The sequence below is a fragment of the Caenorhabditis briggsae genome (genome assembly GCF_000004555.2).
Source record: "Caenorhabditis briggsae complete genome, chrII, whole genome shotgun sequence".
Lineage (NCBI taxonomy): Eukaryota > Metazoa > Nematoda > Chromadorea > Rhabditida > Rhabditidae > Caenorhabditis > Caenorhabditis briggsae.
This window is the reverse complement of record NC_013486.2, coordinates 2,390,375-2,392,328: the sequence shown is the minus strand read 5'-3', so window position 1 is coordinate 2,392,328 and position 1,954 is coordinate 2,390,375. Positions and strand designations below refer to the sequence as shown.

The 1,954-nt window shown below is 38.5% G+C and overlaps 1 protein-coding gene across 1 annotated transcript in view; it reads left to right on the top strand.

Annotated features, from left to right (window-relative positions):
• Positions 1 to 883: 883 nt before the first annotated feature.
• Cbr-ntl-2 overlaps positions 884 to 1,954 on the top strand; it is a gene marked incomplete at both ends in the record, with an annotated part of 7,224 nt that continues 6,153 nt past the window's right edge. Inside the window, one exon of the mRNA XM_045241797.1 lies at positions 884 to 1,151. Coding sequence (XP_045092459.1) covers positions 884 to 1,151 — 268 coding nt within the window. The remainder of the gene's footprint in view (positions 1,152 to 1,954) is intronic.

Genomic DNA, 1,954 nt, shown 5'->3' with positions numbered 1-1,954 from the left:
GCCCAGAAGTTTGAAACTTATCCGTGGAGCGCAAATACTGAGTTTTCTGTAAACTCTAGTAATTGAATTTCAAAAAGAAAAATTTTTTAAATTATGTTAGCATTCTGATGGTACCATTTCCAAATCACTAGGACCATTTTGAAGCGAGCTATAGGCACAATCGTAAATTTGTCAGTGGAGCGCGTTTTCTGAGCTATCTATAAACGCCAAAAATATAACTTAGTGCAAAACAATGTGAAATTTTAGTAGCTTTTGAATGGTGCCATTTTAAAATGTCTAGGACCATTTTGAAGCAAGTGATAGCCAGAATCAGAAATGGATCTTGAACTTTGTCAGTGGAGCGCAATTACTGAGTTATCTGTGAACGCCAAAAATTCACTTTAATGTAAATCGATTAAAAATTTTACTAGCTTTTTAATGGCACTATTTTCAATTTGGTAGACCTATTTTGAAGCCAGTCATGGTCAGAATCAGACATGAACTTTGAAATTTGTCAATGGAGCGCCTTTCCTGGGTTGCCTCTTAACCTAAAAAAGTTAACATTTAAATCAACCGATGTAAAATTTAATGCTCTATCTAGAAATACTACTTTCAGCGTGTTAGGACTATTTTGAGCTAAGTTATAGTCAAAACCATATGCAACCCTCAATTTTTATCAATAGAGCGTAATTGCAGAGGTCCCTGCTAATTCAAAATAAATAAATTTAACATTGAAAGATGTGGATTTGAATTTCCTATTGTTTGATGGTACATTCAGATTTATAGGTTGTCTATGAAGTCAGTTATAGCCAAAATGAGTTTTTGTCAATGGAGCGCACTTTCATACAAACCGATAGTACCGACCTATCTTTTGGTAGCCTCTTTGATGATTTGACATTTGATCATGGCTCAAAAAGCTTTCTGGACTTCGGCAAAGCGAGTCCACAAATCCCAAACTTTCAAAAATTCTCAATGGAGCGAATTTGCTAAATTTCGTTTTTTTGCAGTCGGTGGAGTAGCTACCGAACGACGTTTGCCATCACAACAAACGCAACACCAACAATTCCATCATCACCATCAGCCGCCGTTCTATCAACAGCACCAGCATTCCAATTTTCTCTCCAACGCAACAATTATTGACGAGAGCCAGTTTCCATCGCTGGGCGCGAAAGGTGAGGAGGCTTTTGCAAATGCGCTCTGGCGAACTGTACAAGCTACTGCTGTTCCTAGAGAGTTAGGAGCTTCTAGAGGCCTCCAGGAAGCTCCAGGATTTTCTTGAAGCCTTCCAGATGCTTCAAAATTCCCTCATTTTCAGCATACCGTGAAACCAGGAAGAGAAGGGCCTCTAACTTTGAGCCAGTTTATCTCGGTCACTGTAGCAGATATTTCAAAAGTGTTCTACTAATAAAACGTTGATAATAACATCAGAAACATTTTATCAGTTGGCCACTTCTTGATATCTTCTACAGTAAGTCAGATAAATTGGCTCAAAGTTAGGGACCCATCTATTACTGGTGGCAAAACTACCTACGATGTAGCTACTCACAGAATCAACATTTTTGGACCAACTAAATTGTATGTGATAGAACTTGACAAGAACTACAAGATGATACTATTCAAAAAACTGTATCTTGTCTATGAACAAAGTTACAGGCCAAAACCGCCCGTGCTTCGCCTTCGATTGGTTTTGTACTACTGTAACTTTCTTCCTAGACTAGTTACAGCTTCATGAGTAGTACCATCTTGTAGTGCTTTACAAGTTCTATATTATCGATTTTAGTTGGTCAGAAAATATTGAGCCTGTGAGCAGCTACGTCGTCGGTAATTTTGTTACTATGCTATGGAAGCTTCTGGAAGCCTTAAAAGCTAACTCGACCCGTTTGCGAGGTGGTACCAGGGATGAGAAGTCGGAAAATGAGAGCTGCTACATATGAGAACTCGTACGAATAAGAACTCGGAGAGTACATGGCAAACA